This window comes from Mobula hypostoma, chromosome 6 (genome assembly GCF_963921235.1).
Source record: "Mobula hypostoma chromosome 6, sMobHyp1.1, whole genome shotgun sequence".
NCBI classification, from domain to species: domain Eukaryota; kingdom Metazoa; phylum Chordata; class Chondrichthyes; order Myliobatiformes; family Myliobatidae; genus Mobula; species Mobula hypostoma.
The window spans coordinates 161,029,841-161,055,052 of NC_086102.1; the positions used below are offsets into that span (position 1 = coordinate 161,029,841).

Sequence of the window (25,212 nt, forward strand, 5' to 3'; positions counted from 1 at the left end):
TTTAAGAGACTCTTAGGTAGGCATGGGGATGATGGAAGGCTATGTGGGGGGGTGTTAGATTGAACTTGGAGTAGGTTAAATGTTGAATGTTCAAATGTTGAAAGGCATGGACAGAGTGGATGTGGCAAAGTTGTTTCCCATGATGGGGGAGTCTAGTACGAGAGGGCATGACTTAAGGATTGAAGGGCGCCCATTCAGAACAGAAATGCGAAGAAATTTTTTAGTCAGAGGGTAGTGAATCTATGGAATTTGTTGCCACGGGCAGCAGTGGAGGCCAAGTCATTGGGTGTATTTAAGGCAGAGATTGATAGTTATCTGAGTAGCCAGGGCATCAAAGGTTATGGTGAGAAGGCAGGGGAGTGGGACTAAATGGGAGAATGGATCAGCTCATGATAAAATGGCGGAGCAGACTTGATGGGCCGAATGTCCAACTTCTCTCCTTTGTCTTATGGTCTTAAAAGGTCAGCTGAAGGTATTGTTCTGTATTCTTTCTCCTACCCTTTTACTCTTTTTATGCCTTGTCTTTTTATTCACACTCTCTTTGCTGTTCTCATTATAGTTTTCATTATCACTCTGATTCTGGCCAATGAACAGCTTAAGTTAATTTTGATTAAGCATGCTATATTCATGTATAGTTTAAAACAATCATTAACCCTCTTTCTGACACTTGTAATTGGAAATGATCATATTCAATAAATATTCATACCCTAGGTATTAACTATTGACGTGCAATTTCGATGAAAATGCAACTTTTTTGTGTGGGGATAAGGCAATTAATGGTAAATTCTGTCAGCGATAATAAACTTTATCAAGCTGTAAATTTGACCCGTTCTCACTAGAGTGGCTTTCAGTGGGTCAAGGCTCCCCCCACATCCATCCGTATGCTAGGAATCAATGTCTGCACTTTCTGGTCTCAGAAAGAAATGAAAACAAAACTGATCTTGAATGATCTTTTCCACCTAATGGCATATCTATGTTAATTTTTCTGTTTGGTTAACATTTCAGTCATGTTCTAATGAGATCTTTAATGTGAGTCTAAATATTTAAAAGGATTTGCTGATTTCAGGAATGTGATTTGTCAGGATGCTAGAAGCAGGTTGCCCAGTAATTCTAATTACCAACCCACCAAGGTATAATTCTCTTTTTGGATCTTAATTGAATTGTTCAATACAAGGTTCAAAGTAAATTTATTATATATCACCATTTACTACCCTGAGATTTGTTTTCTTGTGGGCATTCACAGTAAATAAAAAGAAACACAATGGCTCAATGAAAAGTGGCACATGACAGAATGGACAAACAGCTAATGTGCGAAAGATGACAAATTGCAAATACAAAACTGAAATATAATAAAAATACTATATGAATAATCAATACATATCGAGAGAATGAGTTGTAGAATTCTTAAAAGTGAGCCCATAAATTGTGGAATCTGTTCAGTGTTGGGGTAAGTGAGGTTATCCCCTCTGGTTCAAAAGCCTTATGGTTAAGGGGTAATAACTGTTCCTGAACCTGGTGGTGTGGGACCTGAGGCTCCTGTGCCTTCGTTCTGATGGCAACAGTGAAATGGCCTGGATAGTGGAGATCTCTGATGATGGATGCTGCTTTCATTCAACAGCACTTTGTGTAGATGTGCTCAATGGTGGAGAAGGCTCTACCCGGAATGGATTAGGCTGTATCCATTACTTGTTGTAATTTTTGCATTCCAGGGCATTAGTGTTCCCACACCAGGCCGTGATACAACCAGTCAGTATTCTCTTCACTGTGCGTCTACAGAAGTTTGTCAAAATTTTGGGTGACATGCTGAATCTGCGTAAACTTGTAAAGAAGCTTTACTTCTGATGCCTTGATGAGGACTGCCTCATGGACCTCTGGTTTCTTCCTCCCGTGGTCAATAATCAGCTCTTTGGTCCGGCTGACAATGAATGAGAGTTTGTTGTTGCAGCACCACTCAACCATATTCTCAGTCTCCCTCCTATATGTTTGTTTGTCACCTCATTTGATTCAGCCCACAACAGTGGTGTCGTCAGGAAACTTCATTATGGTATTGGAGTTGCACTTGGCCTCAGAATCATAAGTATAAAGCAAGTAGACCAAGGGGCTAAGCACACAGCCTTGTGGTGCACCTGTGCTGATGGAGATTGTGTAGGAGATGTTGCCAATCCAGACTGATTGAGGTCTGCAAGTGTGGAAATTGATAATCCAGTTGCACAAGGAGGTGTTGCCGCCTAGGTCTTGAAGCTTATTGATTAGTTTTGAGGGAATGATATTATTGAATGCAGAGCTGAGTCAATGAAGAACATCCTGATGTACATGTACATCTTCCATGTCTAGATGTTCCAGAGCTGAGTGGAGAGCCAGTGAAATGGCATTTGATATGGACCTGTTGTGATGGTAGATTTTTATCAATGGTGGGGATTTTGTTGAACTATATTTCAACTCAGCATGGTTGCAGGTAACTTGAAGTGCTAGTTTTGTCTTTTATATAATTTTATGACACTTATAACTGAAGCTCACAGTCAGAAAGAGAGAATTAATTTGCAGGTAAAATTTGCTGCTTTTTCCTTACATATTATATATTACGTACAGTGCAGGAACAGGCCATTCAGCCCACAATGTTGTGCCAAACCAGCTAAAAGGCAAATCAAAAACACCCAAGCACTAATCCCTCCTACACAACGTCCAAATCTTTCCATCTTAATTACATTCATGTGCCTATCCAAACATTTCTTAAAATCCTCTAATCTAGTTGCCTCTACCACCATAACAGGCAGCACATTCCAGGCATCCATCACTCTCTGAGTAAAAAGTTACCCTTCATGTCCTCCTTGAACCTTCCCCTCTCACTTTCAATACATGCCCTCTGGTATTAGACATTTCAACCCTGGGAAACAGATACTCTCTATCCATTCTGTCTGTCTCTCATAATCTCTATCACAGTGTTTCTTGCCAATGCCCTCCTAAAGCACCCTCATATTTGCCATTGCCCCTCTTAAGCAGAATATATTTTCTCAGCGCCCCCATAGTGTAAAAACATGTCTACCATATGCTAACATGAGAAAAATGATTCTGCTTTGATTTTTTATTTGTCTTTAAACCTAGCTTAAAAAATACCTGTGCATTGTACAACAGCTTTGATACCAATGTAATCCTTGAGCTTGATGGGTTTTTTTTAGCAAAAGTTGAAATATCTGGTTCAAGTTGTGACTGCAAAAACCTCAAGTCCCCACTTGTAGCAATGTCCAAACGGTTTCTGCTTTTGTAAGTATGTGATTCACTGCACTGAAGCCTCTTTCAACAAGGTAGGAGGATGGAAGTGCATTGAAGAGCAGTTTGGCTCTTCTCCAAAGACCTGTATGACAGTGTAGCCACATACCACAAAAGCCAAGATTTTTGAAAGGCATTTTTGTTTTTTCATCATTCTGAATTTCAATCATTTCTTCTTGCAAGCTCTCTTCCTGTTTTTCTGCCTTGCAAAGAATTGGGTTAATTACCCAGTCCAGAATTTCCAGATCATTGTAATCCTTGAATTGATTCTGAAAATCCTTCGGTGACTGCAGGGGTAAGCAGTACTCTTGCAAATCACTGTCTATGAAAGAGTGTTCCATATTTTCCATGCAGGAAAACTGTGAGAATGTTCTTCTCCCAGTGTTTTGCTTGTGTATTTACAATTTTCTGATAAAAGTGGACCTGCACTTTTTGCCTGGATTAAATTGAAATTCTCACCCTGCAGTTTCATATTTAGAATGTTCATTTTGTCATACTGATCTGCTAGGTATGCCACACATCTCCACAGAGAGGTTCAGTCTTGTTTCCCAAGCTCTTGTTGGCTTTAAGCAAAAATTCAACTACAATGTCAATAAGATCAAAGAGATGTTTAAAGCAGCAGCCTTTTGACAGCCATTGCACTTCAGTGTGAAGAAGCAAGTGCTCAACCTGTTGATCATTATCTTGGCATAACTGGCAAAATGTCCTGCTGTTTAACGGATGAACTTTAATTTTGTTGAAAGCAGATATTACAAGAGTAGTGCTTGAAAAAAGTTGATGGCTGAGGTTTTTGCTGCGAGATGCTGACGATGAATTACACAGTGGATTGCAAACAGACTTGGAATTTCTTTTTTCATAAATGCTACTAAACCAGCCTGGCAACCTGTCATATATGGTGCTCCGTCTGTTGCACAAGAAATCATGTTCCTAATCGGAATAGTTTTATCCTCAATACACAGATTGATTCTCTATTGATATTTGTTTTTAACTTGTTACAAAGGAGAATCTCTTCATAAAGTTTTCCATTTTTGATAAACCATACATATGCTGAATAGTGACTTCTCTAACTTCCATTAATGCCCCTGCTGCCCTTCACACCCCATCCCTTATTATTTAATATATTTTTAATATTTTTTTTATTTCCCCCCCCCTTTTTTTCTCTCTCTTTTTTCTCCCTCTGTGCCTCTCACTATAACTCATTGCCTGCTCTCCACCCTCCAGGCTCCCCTCCCCCTCCTTTTCTTTCTCCCTCGGCTTCCCGTCCCATGATCCCCTCCCTTCTCCAGCCTGGTATCCCTTTTGCCAATCAACTTTCCAGCTCTTTGCTCCATCCCTCCCTCTCCTGTCTTCTCCTATCATTTTGGATCTCCCCCTCCCCCTCCCACTTTCAAATCTCTTACTATCTCTTCTTTCAGTTAGTCCTGACGAAGGGTCCCAGCCCGAAACATAGACTGTACTTCTTATAGATGCTGCCTGCCCTGCTGTGTTCACCAGCAATTTTTGTGTGTGTTGCTTGAATTTCCAGCATCTGCATATTTCCTCACGTCTGTTCTAATAGCAATGACTTGTTACCTCGCACAGTTGACTTATCGAGTTGTAATCCAAATTCTGTTGTTTGTAGCTCTGTGCATAGTTGATACACAATGTCGTCACTCATTTCATCAATACGATGAGCTACAGAGTTATTACTCAAAGTAATTGATTTTAATATACTGATTTCCATTTTGAGAACCTGGTGAGCAACAGGCATTATTAACCTTCCACCCATTGTATGAGATTTTCCACACTTTGCTATCATTTTGGAATTGTTATAAGAAGCAATGAGACTACTATTAAGGTAATTTTTAGCTTTCTTGTGTGCAATGCTTTTCAAATACTACTTTCATCTTAGGGAACTGAGTAATACTATAAGTAGCCCTTTCAAGGTGTCTTTTTACAGAAGTGTTCCTGCAATCTTGATGATTTCATGCTTCATTAGACAGTACAGTATTCCAAATAAGACACATGGGGCATTGCTGATCTGATGGGAATAGAATAAAACCATACTTCAGGAATGTAACATTGTATTAATGCACTTTCTTTAGTTTCTGTTTCTCAGCAGGATTAGAATTCAAGGCTTCACTGCCTTCAGACTCATAGAGATCAAGCCATATGTATTTATCCACAGGGCTAAATTAAAATATGAAATGATCAAAACTGGAAATGCCTTTCAGGTGTTGACACTGGCAGTGTGTTGACATGGTGAGACAGGTCACAAGTCTCAAGGTAGAGTGCCACTTACTGCCTCCCCCCACCCACCCCCACCCCAAGAATCTTGAACACCCCCCAGCAGCTTCTATTCCCCCCCCCCAAAAGCCCCCTTAGGGCAAGTAACCTCCCCTGTTGGGAATCACTGCTTTATCAGATCTTCCCTCAACCTCTGACACACCAGAAAAAAAGCTCATGTTTATCCAGCCTCATATATAGCATATGCCCTCCAAACCGGTCAGCATCATGGTAAAGCTCTTCTGCGCTCTCTCCAAAGCCTCAACATTCTTCCCATAGTGGGGGCGACCAGACTGTATACAGTACTTAAGATGTGGCCTAACCAGAGTTTTATAAAGTTGAAACATAACCTCTTGACTCTTGAACAATGCCTCAACTAATAAATGCAAGCATTCCACAAGCCTCCTTAATCACCTTATAGGCCATTCAGCCTATCGAGTCTGCTCCGCCATTCAATCCTGGGCTGATCCACTTCTTCCAGTCATACCCACTCACCTGCCTTCTCCCAATACCCTTTGATGCCCTGGCTAATCAAGAACCTATTTATCTCTGCCTTAAATGGACCCAATGACTTGGCCTCCACAGCTGCTCGTGGCATCTCTGTTCTAAATGGGCATCCTTCGATCCTGAAGTCATGCCCTCTTGTCCTAGACTGCCCTACCATGGGAAATAACTTTGCCATATCTGATCTGTTCAGGCCTTTTAACATTCCGAATGTTTCTATGAGATCCTCCCACATTCTCCTGAACTCCAGGGAATACCGCCCAAAAGCTGCCAGACGACGTTCCTCATATGGTAACCCTTTCATTCCTGTAATCATTCTCGTGAATCTTCTCTGAACCCTCTCCAATGTCATTATATCATTTCTAGAATAAGGAGCCCGAGACTGCACAAACTACTCCAAGTGTGGTCACACGAGTGTCTTATACAGTCTCAACATCACATCCTTGCTCTTATATTCTATACCTCTAGAAATGAATGCCAACATTGCATTTGCCTTCTTCATCACTGACTCAACCTGGAGGTTAACCTTTAGGGTATCCTGCACAAGGACTCCCAAGTCCCTTTGCATTTCTGCATTTTGAATTCTCTCCCCATCTAAATAATAGTTTGCCCGTTTATTTCTTCCACTAAAGTGCATGGCCAACATTGTATTTCATTTGCCACTTCTTTGCCCATTCCCCTAAACTATCTAAGTCTCTCTGCAGGCTCTCTGTTTCCTCAACACTACCCGCTCCTCCACCTATCTTTGTATCATCAGCAATGTGCCTCCAGGTACTCTGTAATCTCATCCCTAACAATCGATTCCAACGACTTCCCAACCACTGATGTCAGGCTAACAGGTCTATAGTTTTCTTTCTGCTGCTTCCCACCCTTCTTAAATAGCGGAGTAACATTTACAATTTTCCAGTCGTCCAGTGCAATGTCAGAATCTTGTCAATTCTTGAAAGATCACTGTTAATGCTTCCACAATCTCTCCAGCTACTTCCTTCAGAACCCAAGGGTGCATTCCATCAGGTCCAGGAGATTATCCGCCTTCAGACCATTAAGCTTCCTGAGCACCTTCTCAGTCGTAATTTTCACATCACATACTTCACTTCCCTGACACTCTTGAATGTCCGGTATATTGCAGATGTCTTCCACTTTAAAGACTGATGCAAAATATGCATTCAGTTCCTCTGCTAATTTTTGTGTCTTTCATTACAATATCTACAGCGTCATTTTCTATTGGTCCTATATCTACCCTCAACTCTCTTTTACCTATAGATACTTAAAAAAGCTTTTCGTGTCTTTTTTGATATTAGTCGCCAGCTTCCTTTCATAATTCATCTTTTCCTTCCTAATGACCTTCTTAGTTTCCTTCTGCACGTTTTTAAATTAAGAAAACCAACTTCCAGTGATTAAACAATGGTTTAAGAAATCCATCATGTTAAATACAATACCTTGAATTTAGCATTGCAGCATGTCAATTGGGTTTCAGTGCTAAAGAAGAAAACCGATTAATATTCTTTATCAGTCTCTTCATCTTTCTACTTTATGGTGTATTGTTTCTCTGGCAAAAAATTGTAGCTAACGTTGAAGAATTTTTTTGGAGTGATGTGGATCTTTTCTTACCTCCCAAATTACATTCCTGAGAAATGCGATCATTTTCCAAGATGTTTTTGGATAGGGTTTGTATTTATCTACCTCGGCAGATGTTATTTTGATTCTATATTGCTCTTTGGAACTATCCTTTGGTTGTTGAAATGGATAAATAAATTGATTAGATTGGCTGAGATTTCTTAATGAAATCTTGGTGCTGCATGTGTTTGCGGTTCTATTCAGATTCCATATTCAATCAGGAATTCCTGTTGCTCACAGGGCCCCAACTCATGGTAGAGAGAATGATGAATCAGCACATTGATTGTTTGCTAGACACAGTGCATAGATTGCCTCACAGCTTGAGATCCAACATTTGCCAAGAAAGAGGATGCTTATGTCTTTTCGCAGCCCCGTGCTACTTGTAGTAAACGTGCTCAGAATACTTATGGCCTATATTTTGGCAGTTTCTGGCATTTTCTTTGATAATTCAATCCAAGTTAAAGATTTCCCAAGCCAGAAAATTTAAGCTCAGATAATTTATACTTAAAGTAGTTTAAGTACATGTCAAATGAGTAATGGTTAGAGTAGCCAGCATTCCTTGCATGATTCCACATATACAGTTCTATGAAAATGATGTATTATTTCTCAAAACAGCAGGTCCAGTAATTTTTCCATGAATTGTCTGATCCTGTATTGCAAGTATAATAAATAGATTTTTAATATAATGCACAATATTGCCATTCAGATAATAATTAAGGTTGCATCAGATGTAACCAAAAAGAAACGCGCAGTAAATGATTGATTCTGTCATCTGAATATCAGGCTATACCTGGATAATGAATGGATTCTGTTTTTGCAGAAAGTTGGAGAAAATGACTTGATATGGTAACCACAGCATTTAAATGAATGGTATCAAAGGACTGATAAGAAAGAGCAATTACTAAATTACCCTTTTCTGTTTACAGCTACCTCCAGGGAGGAGGTACAGAGTCTTAAAGACACACTCTCAACATTTTTAGGAGCAGCAGCTTCTCCTTCACCATCAGATTTCTGATTGGTCCATGAACACCACTTCACTATTTTGCTTGCTTTTTGTAACATCGATTTTTAAAAAAATATTTCTTATTGTAATTTATAGTAATTTTAGGTATTGCACACTATTGTCGCTACAAAACAACAAATTTCACAACAGTGGTCAGTGGTAATAAACTTGATTCTGATCCCCATCACTAAATGCAAAAGTTATTGTGCATCTGTGTGTGAGTTAGTTTTAACTTGAAAATCATTTTGAAAATATGTTAAAGCTGAAATTTTCCTTTTCAACTTAGGTTTTTGAGAAATTCACGAAGGAATCAACATCATTGCTAGATGAGCTAGCTTTAATTAATAATGGATCTGAAAGAGGTAATCAACAGGAGAAAGACAGGTAAAAATCATGTACAAGATGATTTTACAATTGAATCAGAAAGTAGTGTGAATTTGTATTGATGGTATCTGACTGTGTTCTTCCCCTGAAGTAAAAACAGTGCACCTGTATAGGTGCTTAATAAATACCTTTCTAGTTTTAATGGTCTCCTTTAGGTTACTTCTCAGTCTTTCCTGTAGAATTCGGGCCAGTTTTTATTATCTTTCAATTTAACTATTGCAGTGCAATTCTGGTTATCTGGTAAATTGTTTTTGCACAGTCTCCAGTGCTTCAAAACCATTTAATGGGGCAGATCAGGGATCTGCTAATCAGGGATTGTATCACAGCTGCAGAAAAGGAGGAAGTCACGGAGGGATTGTCTACTGAGTCATTGTGGGTGGAAGTCAGAAATAGGAAGGGGGAAATAACTCTACTGGGTGTTTTTTTATAGCCCCCCCCCCCCAATAGTAACAGAGACATCGAGGAGCAGATAGGAAAGCAGATTCTAGAACGGTGCAATAATAATAGGGTTGTTGTGATGGGTGATTTTAACTTTACTAATATGGACTGTTATCTCCTTAGAGCAAGAGATTTAGATGGGGTGGAGTTTATTAGGTGTGTTCAGGAAGGTCTACTGACACAATATGTAGGTAAGTGTAACTAGAGAGGAGAGGCTGTACTTGATCTGGTATTGGGAAATAAACCTTGTTAAGTGTCAGATCTCTCGGTGGGAGAGCATTTTGGAGGTAGTAATCAGAACTCTATCTCCTTTACCATAGTGCCGGGGGAGGGATAGGAGCAGAAAGTTTAGCAAAACATTTAATTGGGGTAGGGGGAAAATATGATGCTATTAGGCATGAACTTGTGAACATAAATTGGGAGCAGATGTTCTCAGGGAAATGCATGGCATTCTGCATAGGTCTGTCCCATTGAGGCAGGGAAAGAATGGCAGAATAAAAGAACCATGGTGTACAAAGGATGTAGAAAATCTAGTTAAGAAAAGAAAAGCTTACGAAAGGTTCAAGAAACTAGATACTGTTAGAGCTCTAGAAAATTACAAGGGTTCCAGGAAGGAGCTCAAGGATGAAATTAGGAGAGCTTGAAGGGGCCATGAGAAGGCTTTGGCGAGCAGGATTAAATAAAGACCCAAGGCATTCTACAAGTTTCTGAAGAGCAAGAGGATGAGCCGTGTGAGAATAGGACCATTCAGGATTGAGAGTGGCAACATGTGCATAGAGCTGGACGAGGTAACGAAGGTACTTAATAAATTCTTTGCTTCAGTATTCACCAGTAAAAAGGACCTTAGCAATTGTGGGGATGACCTACAGTGGACTGAAATGCTTGAGTGTATTGGCATTAAGAAGGAGGATGTGTTTGAAAGGTATTAAGTTAGATAAGTCACTGGGACCGGATGAGCTATACCCCAGGCTACTGTGGGAAGCAAGGGAGGAGATTGCTGAACTTCTTGCGATGATCTTTGCATCATCAATAGGGACAGGAGAAATACTAGAGGATTGGAAGGTTGCAAGCGTTGCTCCCTTGTTCAAGAAAGGAAGTAGAGATAATCCAGGAAATTATAGGCAGTGAGTCTTACTTCAGTGGTGGACAAGTTGTTGGAGAAGATCCTGAGAGGCAGGATTTATGATCTGATTAGGGATAGTTAGCATTGCTTTGTCAGGGGCAGGTCATACCTTACGAACCTGATTGAATTCTTTGAGGATATAACAAAACACATTGATGAAGGTAGAGTAGTGGATGTCGTGTATATGGATTTCAGTAAGGCATTTGATAAGGTTCCCTATGCGAGGTTCATTCAGAAAGTAATGAGGCATGGGATCCAGGAGACCTTGCTTTGTTGATCCAGAATTGGCTAGACCACAGAAGGCAAAGGGTGGTTGTGGATGGTTTGTATTCTTCATGGAGGTCAGTGACCAGTGGTGTTCCGCAGGGATCTGTTCATGGGACCCTCTCATTGTGATTTTTATAAATGACCTAGATGAGGAAGTAGAAGGGTGGGTAATAAATTTGCTGATGACACCAAAGTTGGAGGTGTTGTGGATAATCTGGAGGGTTGTCAGAGGTTACAGCAGGACATTGACAGGATGCAAAACTGGGCTGAGAAGTGGCAGCTGGAGTTCAACCCAGATAAGTGTGAAGTGGTTCATTTCGGTAGGTCAAATTTGAAGACAGAATATAATATTAATGGCAAGACTCTTGGCACTGTGGAGGATCAGCGAGATCTTGGAGTCCATGTCCATAGGACACTCAAAGCTGCTACACAGGTTGACAGTGTTGTTAAGAAGGCGTATGGTCTGTTGGCCTTCTTCAGCCGTTGGGATTGAGTTCACGAGCCATGAGGTAATGTTGCAGCTGCATAAAACCTTAGTTAGACCCCACTTGGGGGACTGTGTTCAGTTCTGGTCATCTCACTACAGGAAGGATGTGGATACCATAGACAGAGTGCAGAAGAGATTTACAAGGATGTTGCCTGGATTGGAGAACATGCCTTATGAGAGTAGGTGGAGTGAACTTGGCCTTTTCTCCTTGGAGCGACGGAGGATGAGAGGTGACCTGATAGAGGTGTGTAAGATGATGAGAGGCATTGATCGTGTGGATAGCCAGAGGCCTGAAATGGCTAACACGAGGGCGCATAGTTTTAAGGTGCTTGGAAGTAGGTACAAGGGGCATGTCAGAGGTAAGTTTTTCCACATAGAGTGGTGGGTGTGTGGAATGCACTGCCAGTGAAGGTGGTAGAGGTGGCTACAATAGGGTCTTTTAAGAGAGTCTTAGATAGGTACATGGAGCTTAGAAAAACGGAGGACTGTGCAGTAGGGAAATTCTAGGCAACTTCTAGGGTAGGTTACATGGTCAGCACAGCATTGTGGGCTGAAGGGCCTGTAATCTGTAGATTTTCCACATTTCTGTGTAACAATACTAAGTACACAAAGAGTGACATGTTTAGGGTTTAGTACCAATCTAACACAGCTTTCCTATTTTTCAATTCTATTTTGCTAGTCAAAGCTGAATTTGATTTGGTTTAATTGATTTGTGGACATGTGTCATAAGCTTTTAATGATTTGTGTATATTGACCTAAGACGTCAAGGTCTAAAATGAAAATCTTTTGTACAACATAAAGTTGTAATTGTCACATTACTGTATTAATAACCAAGGAATTTAATTGAATGCTACAGAATTGTTAAATGAACTGGTGCCTTGAAACCTAAAGCAAAGAACAGCAGTTGTATTCTTTTATCAAACTTGAATGCTTGTTATTAACTTTCAAAGGCTTCTGGTTTTCCTTTGGTTCCCTTCTGGCTAGTTCTGTACATGCTTTGCTTATCTCTTTCCCATTCCTCTCAGGTTTCCTCAAAATTCATCATGACATCCATCTATGTTCTTGATTTAATTTAATTTGAACTAATCTACCAACATCTCCTGCAATATATTCAACTCTGAATGACCTCAAAAATAAGAATACACATGTCAGGATGTTAATAATTGATTACAGCTCAGCCTTCAACACCATACTAGCTGATAAGCTCATATTCAATCTCTTGGACCTTGCCAGTGTAGCCCCCATCTGCAACTGGCTCCTGGACATTTTGACTAGCAGACTTCATTTAATTAGAATTGTTTATAATATTTCATCCACCCTGACCCATAACACTGCTCTGCTTCCTGTGTCCCCACCTTTCTGGTCAGATATAGCATCAACTCAATCTAAGTTTGCTAATTGCACTCTGGTATATATGACACTAAGTCAATCACACCTTTCTACTTTCTCTTCTCACTGGGTATTTTTCAAGACTGAAATTGATTGAATTTGAATGCTATGGGAATTGAAGGATATTGGGATTTGGTGGGAATGTGGACAAGTGTAAACAGAACTATCGTAACATCAGCGGACACAAATTACACATAACTAAGGCCCAACTGTATTATTAAACCACTTAATAAGAAATGGCTCATCATTAATAGAATATTCGGTCTAGGTTAATTACTAATACATGAAAGTAAATACTGCAGGTGGGGCTCATCAGTTGTGGTTGACAGCGTATCCAGGAGAAGAAAAACTCTGATCTCAACCCTCCGCTGCCTTGCAGCTATACCTACTCATGGGGAAGGCTTCTGGAGTAAACCCAGAGGGGAAAAATCTGCAGCTGGAGTCTCTAAGGCGGTCCTACGTTGAGTTCAGCGCTGACTGGCAACTCCTGCGACCAAACTGTATCGGTCTCTGCTGGTCCTTTGGGTTCACCAGATGCATGGAGAGGGGGAGCTTGCTACATGGGCAACAACTTGCTCTCCATATCGTACTGCCCAAACTTGCATATCTAGATGGCTTGAACGCAAAATCCATGGTCAACCCTGACCGACAGAGGCCTCACTCACTCACTCGTTGCATTAGATCTCAGTGCTACTATTTTCAAGAGCAGACCAATGCCATTAGTAACCACAAATCATTTTTTATAATTCAACCCAACCTATTCATCTGATATTATCTCTCAACTTCTCTAAATAATACATTCGACTGTTTCAAAAATTGTCATATCTTGCTTATTTCTATGGATTTTCCTTGCGATCTTTTCGTTGGTAAAAAAAAATATTTTAAATGATTGACTTATTTGTAATGTGCTCATTTCCACCTTCATTGTTAAACATTTAGGATAAGGAGATGAGGACAAAAATGAGAATAGATAAAAAGAGAAAAGATAATTTATTTTGAACAGAGACTGTTAAATTGAGTTAATTAATCTTCAGAAGTTGATAGACCATTGCATTTTCATTTCATCTTGAATAAATTGTATCTATTCTCATAAGCTGGTACCAACTGAAATTTACAGTATATTGTTAAAACTTTCAAATGCTTTAAAGTGAAAACAGTATTACATACTGAATAAAAAAAAACAAGTTGCTAGAGAAGTCTGCAGGACAAACTGCATCTGTGCGAGAGAAATTAATTAAATGCTGCAGTATTGCTGCCAGCAGTGAAAAGACTTACATGATATACTGTACAAGGACTTTTTCTAGCTCTGTCAGTTTTTGCTTGCTGCCAAAGATTGTTCCAGTTCTGAATGCTCACACTGGTGGAAGAGCCTTGCATGTTAAGACATTGTTAAGACAAAACTGTTCGGACTCACATGAGTAAGTCCGAAAGTTCTAAAACCATGGAGGCAATTGACACAATGTTACAAAGTGCTTGTGAAACCACACCTAAAGTGCTGCATGACTTTGGTTTCCATATCTAAAGAGGAAAATACTTACAGTGGATTCACTTGATTGATTCCTGGGATGAAAGGGTTGATAGATAATTAAAGATCGAGAACATTGTGGTTGGAGTGAGAGGTAGTCTTATGTTTCTGAATAAATATTTCTCCAGCTGGGATTTTTTTTCAAACTATGAGGCAGGATTTAAAAGGGGGTTGAAGTGGAATTACTTCACTCTTGATTTTTTTGGAATCTGTATTCCTGAAAACTAATGAGGTTAAATTGTTGAATATGTCAAAAGTGTAGATTGTCAGATATATGAACTGTATGGTCTTTGGAGAGTGGGGAAAGAGACACTGAGGCCAAGATTAGATGAATCCTGACTTTTTGAATGGCAAAGCAAGCTTAAGGGCTGACCAGCCTCCTCTTACTCTTGTTTCTAAAGTTCTTAAATACTTTTTAATTAAGATCTTAAACTTTTTAATAAGTCAGGAAAATTAAGTAAACACTTAATTCAGAAAGTCAATTGTATAATATTTACCCTTGAGAGTTACAACCATTACTCTCCTTTGCAATGAAAGGACTTTTTGTTCCTACACTAAGTCTAATCTGGCAACACACATTGAAGTACTGAAATAACTAATCTGGCATGGTTTCAGCAATTCCCCAGTGTGTGTTGAGGAATTGCGAAAAGTCGGTGCGAGTCCAAAAACTGAGTGCTGTTTGACAAATCCCCACCAAAGTGCAGGCAGTGAGTTCGGCACTTCCTGTTTAAACTTCCTGAAACTTGCTCTGGGAAATGCTAGTGGTTCATCAGTGAATTATAAGCACCTCTAAGAAAATTGCATGTTAGTGTTTTGTCATGGACCTGATACATTAACTCTTTCTTGTTTGCTGTATCCTCTCCATTGACCAGTTGCGTATTTCCGGCATTTTGTATTTCACATTACAAGCATCTTGAGTAGTTTGCATTCATGCGTTCTTCTTAAGACCCTCTTAGATGTAGTATTCTAGTTTTAGGTCAAGTATATTTTCAGACCCAAGCTAGATCCCTTAAACTTTGAATTATCCTTTGATTTATACTTGCTGACACCAGTTTTCAAGTACATCATAAATGACATAGTATCGATTATTGTCATTAGATGGGGGTAAACTTTAGAGATTTCCAAGACCAACCAAAATGGTAAAAGTCCATAACTGGTACTTCTATGACTTTTGTTTTGTACCCCAAATGGCATCTAAAAAGATTAACCCTCTTTTAAAATTTGCAGACCTGTAGAGTACAGTTTTCTTCCTTCCGTGGATCCAGAAACAGTATTGCAAACAGGTAGATTTTGATATCTATGCATTTTAAAATACTTTAATATCAGTTGTTTGAAAAGTGAGTCGAGTTCTGTTTCTGTGTTTGTTTTAGATAGATGTGCAGATGTAGTACAATGTGTAGCAAATGGCAGTGGAATATTATTCTTATGTTACCATTCAGATAATGTGATCATGGACTTTTTATTTGCTTAAAAGAGGAAACTCCTCCTTATACAAGTATCCACTAAAGCTGTCATAATATCAATAACAATGATAATTTTCATGTTGAAGAAGATTGCCACTGCTTTCATCAGTGTATTGTTTGTTTATTCCCAAAGACAATCTGCAGAATTCCTGTTGTTCACAAATTCTGTGTTACCTTCTCCCATATGTGAAAATTGACTTTCCCATTAATGTTCTTTTTTTGGTTCTTGATCGTAGTTTAGATAATCTGTTGTTCATAGAAATAATTTTCAAACTAAAATTGGCTTTGCATTCAGTTTACAGATGCAACTGTTCATCTTTTCTCTCCAGTTTAGTTAAATATTTTTATGTCCTGTTCTGCAAATACTTCCATTTTGTTTCAGAATATGGTCCATTTGAACTATAGCTCCTCCAAACTTATAGGATGTGTTCCGTTTTATGACAGATGACCCCCAACGTTTGCATTGTTCTGTAATGAAGTACTACTTAAAAATAAATGCTACCACTCATCCACTGGCAATCATTGCATGCAACTATTCTGAGGATGTACCTAGTCACATTCTACCTGGAAAGCAGGAAGACCAATAGGTCTGTTGTCTACTTAGCTGTTCTTGTGGTGAACTCATTAGATTAGGTAGTGCATTGTCAAGTTGCTAATCTGAATAATCTTTCTTGGCAGAACAATGTTGAAGTTTTGTTTTGAATAGGTAGATAATTAAACCTACTCTTCCTTGTTTGACCATCAGCCATAAGACACAGGAGCAGAATTAGGCCATTTGGCCTATTGAGTTTGCTTCACCTTTCGATCATGACCAATTTATTTTCCTTCTCATGCCCGGAATGTAAACAACAATGCTCAAGAATGAAACAGTGTACAGAAATTGGTGGACACTGCACAGTCTACCACAGGCAAAGCCCTCCCCACCATTGAGTGCATTTATGTGGAGTGCTGCCACAAGCAGGCATCATCCAACATAAAGGGTCCCTACCATCCAGGTCATGCTCTCTTCTCGCAACTATCATTGGGCAGGAGGTACAGGAGCCTTAAGTCCCATCCTGCTCAGTTTGGGAACAATTATTACTTATCACCATCAAGCTCCTGAAGCATCGTGAATAACTTCACTCATTACAGCTCTGAATTGATCCTGCAATCTACAGACTCACTTTCAAGGGCTTTACAATTCTTGATCTCAATATTATGTATTTTTTATTTGTGCAATTTCTCTTCCTTTGCACATTGGTTGTTTGTCAGTCTTTGTATGTTTTTTTTCATAAATTCTATTGCATTTTTTATTTTTCTGTAAATGCTTGCAAGAAAATGAATCTCAAGGTAGTATATACGTAACTTGTATATACTTTGATAATAAATTTACTTTGGCTGTCAATCAAGAACTTATTAGCATTCACTTTAAGAAAACCTAATGATGGTACCCATGGCTGTCTGTGGCACTGAATTCTGCAGATCACCACCCTCTGGCTAAAGAAATTCCTCCTCATTTCTGTTCTCCTCTTCTGTTCTGCACCTATGCCTTCTGGTCTAGAGTCTCCCACAATTGGAAACATCCTCTCCATATCAACTCTATCTAGGCCTAATATTCAGTCAGCTTCAATGAAATCCCCCCACATTCTCCTGGAGTACAGACCCAGAGCCATGTGCCTCGTACATTAACCTTCCATTCTCAGAGTCTTTCCAATAAACATTCTCTGGACACTCTCCAATGTCAGCACATCTTTTCTTAGCTATGGGGCCCAAAACTGCTCACAGTGCTCCAAGTGTGGTCTGACCGATGCCTTATAAACCCTCGGCATTACGTCCTTGCTTTTATATTTTAGTCCTCTTAAAATGAATGGTAACATTGAATTTCCCTTTCATACTAATGAATAAACCTGCAAGTTAATCTTCAGGGAATCCTGCAATAGGTTTCCCAAATCCCTTTGCATCTCTGACTTCTGAATTCCGCACCCCACTCCCCCCCGCCGTTTAGAAAATCAGTTACATCTTTATTCTTCAAAGTACATTGACCATACACTTCCCCACACTGTAGTTCACCTGCTGTTTCTTTGCCTGTTCTCCTAAACTGTCCAATTCCTTCAGTGTATTCCCTGTTTCCCTCCACCTATCTCTGTACACTTGTCAACTCAAAGCCATCACTTCCATCAAACAAGTTATTAACATAGAGTTGCAAGAAAAAAGTTTGTGAACCCTTTGCAATTACTGGTTTTCTGCATTAATTACTCATAAAATGTGGTCTGTTCTTCATCTAAGTCACAATAATAGACAAACGCAATCTGCCTAAACTAATAACACACAAACAACTGTACTACTTCTTGTCAATGCTGAGTACACCATTTAAACAATCGCAGTCTAGGTACAAAAATGTATGTGAACCTTGGGGATAATGCCTTCTACAAAAGCTATTTGGAGCCAGTTGTTCGAATCAATGAGTTGAGATTGGAGGTGTGAGTTGTAGACATGCCCTGCCCTATAAAAAAGGCACGCAAAGTCAGGTTACTGACAAAGCCTGCTCTTCTCAAGAAAGATTTGTTTATGTGCACCATGTCTCGATCAAAATAAATTTCAGAGGACCTTAGTAGTAGAAAAAGAAGAAGAAGAAAATAGAGATGCATAAAGCTGGAAAAGATTGTAAAAGCATTTCGAAAGACTTGAGTGTTCATCAGTCCACAGGAAGAGAAATTGTCTACAAATGGAGGAAATTCAGTTCTGTTGCTGCTTTCCCTAGGAGTGGGTGTCCTGCAAAGATCATATCAAGATCACAATGTGCAATGATGAAGGAGGTGTAAGAGAACCCAGGGGTAACAGCAAAAGATCTGCAGAAGTCTGGAATTTGCTAAAGTTTCTGTTCATGTGTCCACTATAAGAAAAACTCTGAACAAGAGTGGTGTTCATGGAAGGACACCACGGAGGAAACCACTGCTCTCCAAAAGAAAAAAAATGCTACATTTCTCAACTTTGCAAAAGACCACCTGAATTTTGCACAATGCTTCTAGGACAATGTTCTGTGGACAGGTGAGACAAAAGTTGAACTTTTTGGCAGAAATGCTCACCACTATGTTTGGAGGAAAAAGAACACTGCACACCAACACCAAAACCTCTTCCCAATTGTGAAGCATGGTGGAAGAAGCAATATGGTTTGGGGCTGCTATGCTGCCTCAGGGCCTGGACTGCTTGAAGTCATTGAGGGAACAATTAATTCAAAATCTTGTCAAGACTTTTTACAAGAGAATGTCAAGGTCGTGGTCAGTCACATGAAATGAAATAGAAGTTGAATAATGTAACAAAACAATGATCCAGAACACGAGTAAATCATTCCCACTTTTTGTCTTATGCCAGTCATCCTTCCCCTGACTCCAGCTCTAATCCCTACCCTGTCATCACCATCCCCTCTGACCTTCCCCTTTCTGAGGCGGCACGCTCTGTCCTCAGCAATGGCCTTGCCTTTGTCTCCTTGTGCTCGCACCTCAGTGTTTTCCTCATCCGCCATGACACCGAGCTCTCTTCTGTCACCTCTGGCTCCGAGCCTACTTCTTTGGCACAGATTCCTCCCCCCCACACCTCCGATGACCCATTCCCCAGTCTTCAACCCTCCTCCTTTTCTTGGACACCCCACTCTGGATTTTTTTTAAAAATTTCTAACTCCTGATGAGACAATAATTGTCTCATCTTTAGCAGTTCTGTCTCCTAATCAAACCTCATGCCCTCTGACCTCAGTACTGTACACTGTCTCTGCACTAATCTCAACCTCACCATCAAACCCACAGATTGGGGGGTGGGGGTGCTCTTGTAGTGTGGTGGACTGACCTCTACCTTGCTGAGGCCAGGCAGCAACTTCCAGACACCACCTCTTACTTTACTCTTGAACAGGACCCCACTAAAGAGCATCAGGCCATTGTCTCCCACACCATCACCAAACTCGTCAACTCTGGAGGTCTCCCATCTACTGCCACCAACCTCATAGTTCCCATACTTCTCATTGCTCACTTCTACCTCCTATCCAAGATCCAACCCTGACTGTCCTAGTAAGCCCCTTGTATCTGCCTGCTCCTGCCCCATGAACTTATGTCTGTGTATATTGACTCCATTTTGACTCTCTTAGTTCAGTCCTTTCCCACCTACATCCATGACCGTTAACATGCTCTCGATCACTTCAAGTTTCCTGGTTCTGATAACCTCATTTTCAGTATAGATGTCCAGTCTCTGTACACTTCTGTCCCCTATCAGAAAGGATTTAAAACGTTCAACTTCCTTCTGGACAACCTACGTAACCAGTTCCCCTCCACTGCCACCCTGCTCCACCTGGTGGAATTGGTTCACACACTCAACAATTTCCCTTTTGGCTCCTCCCGCATTCACTGAACCCAAGGTGCAGCCATGGGTACCCATTCTCTCTACGCTGCTTTGATGACTGCATTGATGCTGCTTTAATCACCCATGGTGAGCTCGTCAATTCATCAAGTTTGCCTCCAACTTCTCCCCTGCCCTCAAATTTACTAGGTTTCATATCTGACGCATCTCTCCTCTTTCTCAATCTCTCCCTCCAGCTCTGGAGGCAAACTATCTACTGTTATCTTTTATAAATTACTGACTGTCAGTTATCTTGACTATACCTCTTCCCACCCTGTCGCTTGTAAGAATGCTGTTCAGTTTCCTCAGCTCCCCTGCTTTTGCTGCATCTTCTCAGGATGAGGTTTCCATTCTAGAATATCTGAGATATCTGCCTTTGTTTAAAGAGCAGGGTTTCCCTTCCACCACCATTGATGGTGCCCTCACCTGCATCTTCTTCCCACACATCTGCCCTCACCCCATCCTCCTGTCATCATAGCATCCTCCTGTCCACATATTCTTGCCTACCACTCCATGAACGTTCATATTCAGCACATTATTCTCTGTAACTTCTCCCATCTACAATAGGATCCTACCACTAGGCATATCTTTCCCTTCACCCCCCACCCCACTCTCCACATTCCATAAGTTTTGCTCACCCCACTGATCTCCTTCCTGACATTTATCCCTCCAAGTAGAATAAGTGTTCTGCATACCCCTACACCTCTTACTTCACCCCTATTCATGACCCCAAACAATCCTTCCAGGTGTGGCAAGGCTTCATCTCTGAATCTGTCTGGGTCATCTACTGTATTGGGCACTCTCAGTGCAGCCACTTCTATGTCTGTGAGACTGGTACGCTGAGCACCTTTGCTCAATCCCCCACAAAAGGCAAAATTTCAGTGGCCACTCATTTTGATTCAACGTTTGATACCCTTCCAACATCTTGGTACATAGCTTTCTCTACTGCCAGAATGAGACCATGCTCAGGTTGGAGGAACACCTTCTCATATTCCGTTTGGGTAGCCTCCAACCTGTTAGCATGATCTAAGATTTCTCTAATTTCTGGTAATTTCTCTTCTCTGCCTCTACTCTCTACATTCCCTATTCAGGTTCTTTTCTTGCTCCTGCTCTTCTCCTCACCCTTCCATTACCTCCCTCTGGTGCCCCTTCTCTTTCCCTTTCTTCCATTGTCCTTTATCCTCTATCCTCTCCTATCAGATTCCTCTCTCTTCATTCCTCGCCACCTTCTTCCTCACCTGGTTTCACCTATCACCTGCCAGCTTGTACTCCTTCCCCACAACCCACCTTCTTATACTGGCTTCTATCCCCTTCTGTTCCAATCCCAATCACCCAAAACATCAACTGTTTATTCCCCTCCATAGATGCTGCCCAACTTGCAGAGTTTCTTTAGCATTTTTTGTTTGCATGCTGACTTCAACCTATTTTATTATGCTGCCTCCAAGTAGTCTGAAACCTCATCCATAATAACAGACTCTAACATCTTGCCAGCCACTGTAGTGAGATGAAATGGTCTATCATTTCCTATGTTTTGCCGCTCTCCCTTCATAAAGAGTGGAATGGCGTTTGCAGTTTCTCAGTCCACCGGAACCATTCCAGAAACTAGTGTTTTTTGAAAGATCACCACTAATGCCTGCATAACCTCTTCAGATATCTCTTTCAGAGTCCTGTGGTCATCTGATCCACGTGACTTGTACATCTTCAAACCTTTCAGCTTCCCAAAATCTTCTCCTTAGTAATAACAACTACACTCACTTCTGCCTCCTGACCTCCTTGAATTTCTGGCATACCACTGATGCAAAATACTTATTCAGTGTATTCATAATTTCCTTCCTCCCCAGTACTTCCTATCCAGCGTCATTTTCAATGTCAGGTGTCCACTCTTGCCTCTCTTTTACTCTTCATTTAACTGAAAGAAGAAATTTGATATCCTCTTGTATAATACTAGCTCGTTTACCTTCATATTTTATCTTTTCTCCTTTTTGCAGTTTTAGTTGCCTTCCGTTGGTTTTTAAAAGTTACCCACTAAAACCTCAAGCTTCCTGCTAATTTTTGCTTTATTCTTTGCTCTCCTGTTTGCTTTTATGCTGTCTATGACTTTACTCATCAGCCACAGTTCCCTCATCCTCTCTCCTTTGGTCTGAACTGATCTTGATTCTTCCATATTACTTCCAGAAACTCTGGAATTACTGCTCTACCATCATCCCAGTTAGTTTCCCCTTCCATTCAACTCTCTCCTACTTCTGTATTTGCTTTTGCTCAACTATAATACCAATACATCCAATATTAGCTGCTTCTTGCCAGGGTGAATTGTTTGGTATTCTGATCACTGCCTCCAAAGCGTTCCTTTAAGCTCCCTAATCAAATCTAGTTCATTACGCAATTTTTTTTGGATATGACCCACTATATACTCCCCTCCCCATCTTGCTCTAAAAGTTTTTGCATATTTGTTCAAGTTTCCTGAAGTCTTGTACAATAAGATGCGTTCTATTTTATTGTTCTGAAATTTATGCTTATGAAGGCATAAAATTACATGCAAACAGGAAATTTTCAGGTCCTTGTTTAGATGAAATGCCTGAATTATGTCAAAAGGCAGCAGCTATTAGCCTTACAAGAAAATTTTCTGTGCCCGAACAAATGCTTCCTTAATCAAAGTGTCTGTGAATAGCCTTTTTGCAAATTTAATCTTTTATTTTTCATATAAATGATGTTTTGACTTGTGGTATATGTTGTGAGACTGAATATGTATTTAGACATTTTCTAACCTTATTCTAAAGGTCATGAACTGCTATCAGAGTTGCAACAGCGGCGCTTTAACGGATTAGAAGGAGGCATGTCATGGTCACCAATGGATGATGAGTTGTTAGCTCAGCCCAAAGTTGTAAAACTACTGGATTCTCTACGAGAGCAATATACACGATATCAAGAGGTCTGTAGACAACGTAGTAAACGTACTCAACTTGAGGAGATACAGCAAAAAGTTATGCAGGTGAACAAAAATTACCAATCTTTCAGCAAACTGTGGTGGTTTGATCTGAGTTATGTTTACTGTTTGTTCATTGAATTGAATTCTACAGCTAAAAGAGATTTCTGATTAGAGTCAAACTCTATTTATGATCCACTGAAACTGACCTTTTATTACTTTTATCCGATCAACAAACTTTAAGATTGTATTTTCTGTGCCATTGTTCAAATATCAAATATACTGCAAAGAAAAATTGACCAGGTACGGTGAATCCAGTTAATTGATGCACATCGGGATCAGTACATTTTGGCCCAATTAAGCGACTGCCCCAATTAGCCGACGTTTCTTGGAAATATATAAGGTATAAAAAGACAAGCTACCGTTTAATTGAGTAAAAAATTGTATTTAAATGAAATACAGAACAAATTAGAACTCTACCAAAACTACTACAGTACTATAAAACTGTATTAGTTCCTAATAGTTATTAGAGGAATTCATTCAGTGGGCACTGATGTGTTCTTTTGACTGTAGATGAATAAAATCAGTGCAGACACTTAGTGTAGGTAGTAGACTGCCTTCAAACAGTGCTTTCAATGATTGTATCCTCCAAATCTTCACTTTAAATGTAACACTCAAGATGATTGGTGATGCCTTCAAATTCTTCAAAGTTCCTATCTTGTTGAAAGTGAAATAGTTTACTTTCACTCCTGGCCACTTCTAAGCCAGAATGCTTGAAAATACAGTGAGCAAAGTAGTTCTGAATTGTCTTCCTGTTTATTACTCATGAAATATCAGTGCTGTTTGAATACAAATGCACAAGTGATGCTATTTAAAAGCTGTTTGTTCAAAGCACGGTGTTGTGTCCAACAGCCAAGCAAGTGCACATGACTGACGCTAGTTCGAAACTGTTCGGCAACAGACTCCTGCCCCAGTAAGCAGCATAGTGTCCCAAATAAATGAAGGGAATGTGGGCTATTTTCTCGATTCGTTTTTGCTGTTTAAGATTTGTCCAGGATAAGTGGCTGTCCCAGTTAGCTGATGGCCTAACTTAGTGGAATCCACTGTGCTGATCTCTGTCTTTTCTTTCCTTTCCTTTCTTCATTCTTACCTCTTCTTATCATCACTTGCTGTCATCTATTTGTTGGAAGTTCTATTGTGCTGCAAGTTTTCCTCTTGGGACCTTCACTTTTATTTAGTGACATCTCAGAGTCCATAGTTATGTTTTAATTACTTTTCCAAATGTTTCTGAATATCCACATACATCACAATCAAAGCACTTAAAAGACGAGAAGACAATAGAAGGATTGAGTGAAGGTGTTCCAATCCCTGCAACTAATTGTATTTTGTTGGTAAAGCCAGGCAAGCAGGACAGACTAGAATTAAAGGAAACAGCTATTTTGAAGTAGGAAGAGTTCACACAAGTTCAGAAATAGGGAGACATTAATTCATGGCACAGTTTAAAATAAGGTGATTCTTTAAGTTTCAGGACAGTTTTAGAGTAAATGTTGATCGGTAAGGACAGAGTAATGCTTCAGTGGAACTTCATGCGGCTTCAGATATACCTTCCAGATTTTGGTAGAGCTGAGCCTTGTTAATTTTGAAGATTGGTGATAACAAAAGCATTCCTGTACTTTATTGTGGAGATGAAATGTTGATGTTTTAAGAATTCAATAAATAGTGTTTAAAATATCTAGCTTGTAATTTTGTTCATTTAAAATTTTCATTGCCAAGAGTTGTTGACAGTGATTGCTTAGTATCTTTGGAGCTGGTGTCTTTTTAACCATTTCTTTGATTTTAAATTGTGAATGACACACAGAAATGCTAGCCTGCAGGTCATTTAATAGTGTTGCCCATAGAACAAATCTAGAACATTTAACAATGAATAAAATGTATCTTATGTAATTATCATGAAAGCCTACAGCACAATACAGGCCCTTTGGCCTACAAAGCTGTGCTGAATATGTCCTTACTCTAGAAATTACCTAGGGTTACCCATAGCCCTCTATTTTTCTAAGCTCCATGTACTTATCCAGGAGTCTCTTTAAAAACCCTATCATATCTGCCTGCACCAATGCTGCCAGCAGCCCATTCCACACACTCACCACTCTGCGTAAAAAAAAAAACAACAAATTACCCCTGTCATCTCCTCTGTA

The 25,212-nt window shown here is 39.9% G+C and overlaps 1 protein-coding gene across 3 annotated transcripts in view; it reads left to right on the top strand.

Moving 5' to 3' along the window:
• The window catches only part of sestd1 (SEC14 and spectrin domains 1), a 146,320-nt gene that overhangs the window by 84,931 nt on the left and 36,177 nt on the right, over positions 1-25,212 (top strand). For all 3 annotated transcript variants that reach the window (XM_063052066.1, XM_063052064.1, XM_063052065.1), the window contains exons 8-10: positions 8,943-9,040; positions 15,497-15,552; positions 22,872-23,083. In XM_063052066.1, coding sequence (XP_062908136.1) covers positions 8,943-9,040; positions 15,497-15,552; positions 22,872-23,083 — 366 coding nt within the window. The remainder of the gene's footprint in view (positions 1-8,942; positions 9,041-15,496; positions 15,553-22,871; positions 23,084-25,212) is intronic.